At 40.0% G+C, this 1,708-nt stretch overlaps 1 protein-coding gene across 3 annotated transcripts in view; it reads left to right on the top strand.

The window, feature by feature from the left end:
• The window catches only part of LOC109639243 (extracellular serine/threonine protein kinase FAM20C-like), a 37,055-nt gene extending 35,439 nt beyond the window's left edge, over positions 1 to 1,616 (top strand). For 2 of the 3 annotated variants that reach the window (XM_069530920.1, XM_069530919.1), the window contains exons 9-11: positions 170 to 251; positions 593 to 652; positions 942 to 1,616. In XM_069530920.1, coding sequence (XP_069387021.1) covers positions 170 to 251; positions 593 to 652; positions 942 to 1,215 — 416 coding nt within the window. In that variant the 3' untranslated portion in view covers positions 1,216 to 1,616. Of the gene's footprint in view, positions 1 to 169; positions 256 to 592; positions 653 to 941 lie in introns of all 3 variants that reach the window. The other variant, XM_069530921.1, reaches the window with a different exon arrangement.
• The last annotated feature ends 92 nt before the right edge of the window (positions 1,617 to 1,708 follow it).

The raw sequence follows: 1,708 nt of genomic DNA, 5'->3' as shown, positions 1-1,708 counted from the left end.
CTCACATAACTAAAAGCTTGTTTCTTCAGGTGGTTTATCAGCGTTTCCATTCCCTCAATTGTTGATTTATGGATTAAGTTAAATGTTATGTCAATAGTAGGACTGGGTGTTCACCATGTAGTGGTTATATTTTAATATTTAACAGAATTCTTCCGTCTCCCTCCCGCAGGCAACATGGACCGACACCACTATGAGACTTTTGAGAAGTTTGGCAACAACACTGTTCTGTTGCACCTTGACAACGGCAGAGCGCAAGTATTCTTCTCATTGTTCTCATGATCAGTGTTCATGTAGACACACTTAGTTTGTATGCATCTGTGCTGGGGACTGACGCCGGAGACATTTTGATATCTGAAAAAACACCTTGAGGGGATTTCTTCATGTTTGTCACAGAACATCAAGAGCACTCACAGATTAACTGATTATATTTTCATGGTCAAACATCACAGTGGCCTCACAAAACATGTTTTTGGGCCCCTGAACGTGATTTCTCAACTTTGTCTGCAAGGACTTCCTTTCAATTTCAAAGACTGGAAAAATAAAGTTTTATTATTATTGTAATTTACTGATTTTGACTGTGTTGTCACTGCAGATTTGGGCGTCACTCCAAAGATGAGCCTTCCATCCTCGCTCCACTAGAACAGTGCTGCAGGTACAAACAAGAGTCTGATAAAAATACGAATTTCTTCTTTACTTAAATCATCGCCTGTCTTTGTACAGTCCACAGTGATATTCGTCCTCTCTGGCTACATTTAGTTAAAATAAAAGATTTTCCTTTCTTCCTTCCTTATATGTGATATAATCCAGATTTCTTCAATTGTTTATGCTTAAGAAAATCACCTCTGTATCATAAAAACACAAGTAACACTGGGTGTTATATCAGAGGTCCATCCTGTCCTTTCCTCTTCAACACCTCTTCTTTAATTTTGCTTTTTCTCCAGGATCCGTCAGACCACGTGGCTTCGCCTGCGTCTCCTGTCTCTGCCTCAGTATCGTCTCAGTGATGTCATGCGGGCCTCGCTCTCCCAGGATCCCCTGCACCGAGCGGCCCCGCTGCTGTCAGAGCCCCACCTCGCTGCTCTCGATCGGCGTCTGCAGACCGTGCTGGAGACCGTGAGTCGTTGCCAAAAGCAACAGAGCGGGGACGGTGGTGGTGATGGGGTCATTTTGGACGACACCCCCCCATTGAAAGACTTGGTCACTCCTGCAGGGTAGAGGATGTTGATGTTCGTCACACAAGCACACGCAACATGTCAGCAGTTAAATTAACATTGCAGTAAAAGTCGCAAGGACTGAAATGGTTTCTTTTCATATTTTCTGTAGCAGGTTGAATAAATGAGAAAAAACAGAGTTATTAGTTTTATTAAAGTCACACATTTATAACACTACAATTTCCAGGTATTGAAAGTGAAATTTTGGAAACCAAACTATAGTTTTTTTTATTACTATTATTTGTTATTTGTATATTTTGACATTTAATTGAAATCCTGATCCTGTGATGATTGCATTATGTGACAACAGCAATAATTTCCCTCAATATTAACAAAGTGCTTTGACAACTGGTCTGATAATGTCACTTCACTGCGATGCAAATATATAGAGTATATTCAATTTAACTTGGTATCGTCCGAATTCATTTCTTCATTTGTCCTTTGAATATATGCCGCCTGTATTGTGTGATAAATTATTGCGATTAAATCTATGACAA

The sequence above is a fragment of the Paralichthys olivaceus genome, chromosome 8 (genome assembly GCF_024713975.1).
Source record: "Paralichthys olivaceus isolate ysfri-2021 chromosome 8, ASM2471397v2, whole genome shotgun sequence".
NCBI classification, from domain to species: Eukaryota; Metazoa; Chordata; class Actinopteri; order Pleuronectiformes; family Paralichthyidae; genus Paralichthys; species Paralichthys olivaceus.
Note: the sequence above shows the minus strand (reverse complement) of the source record. Positions and strands in the feature narration are given on the sequence as shown.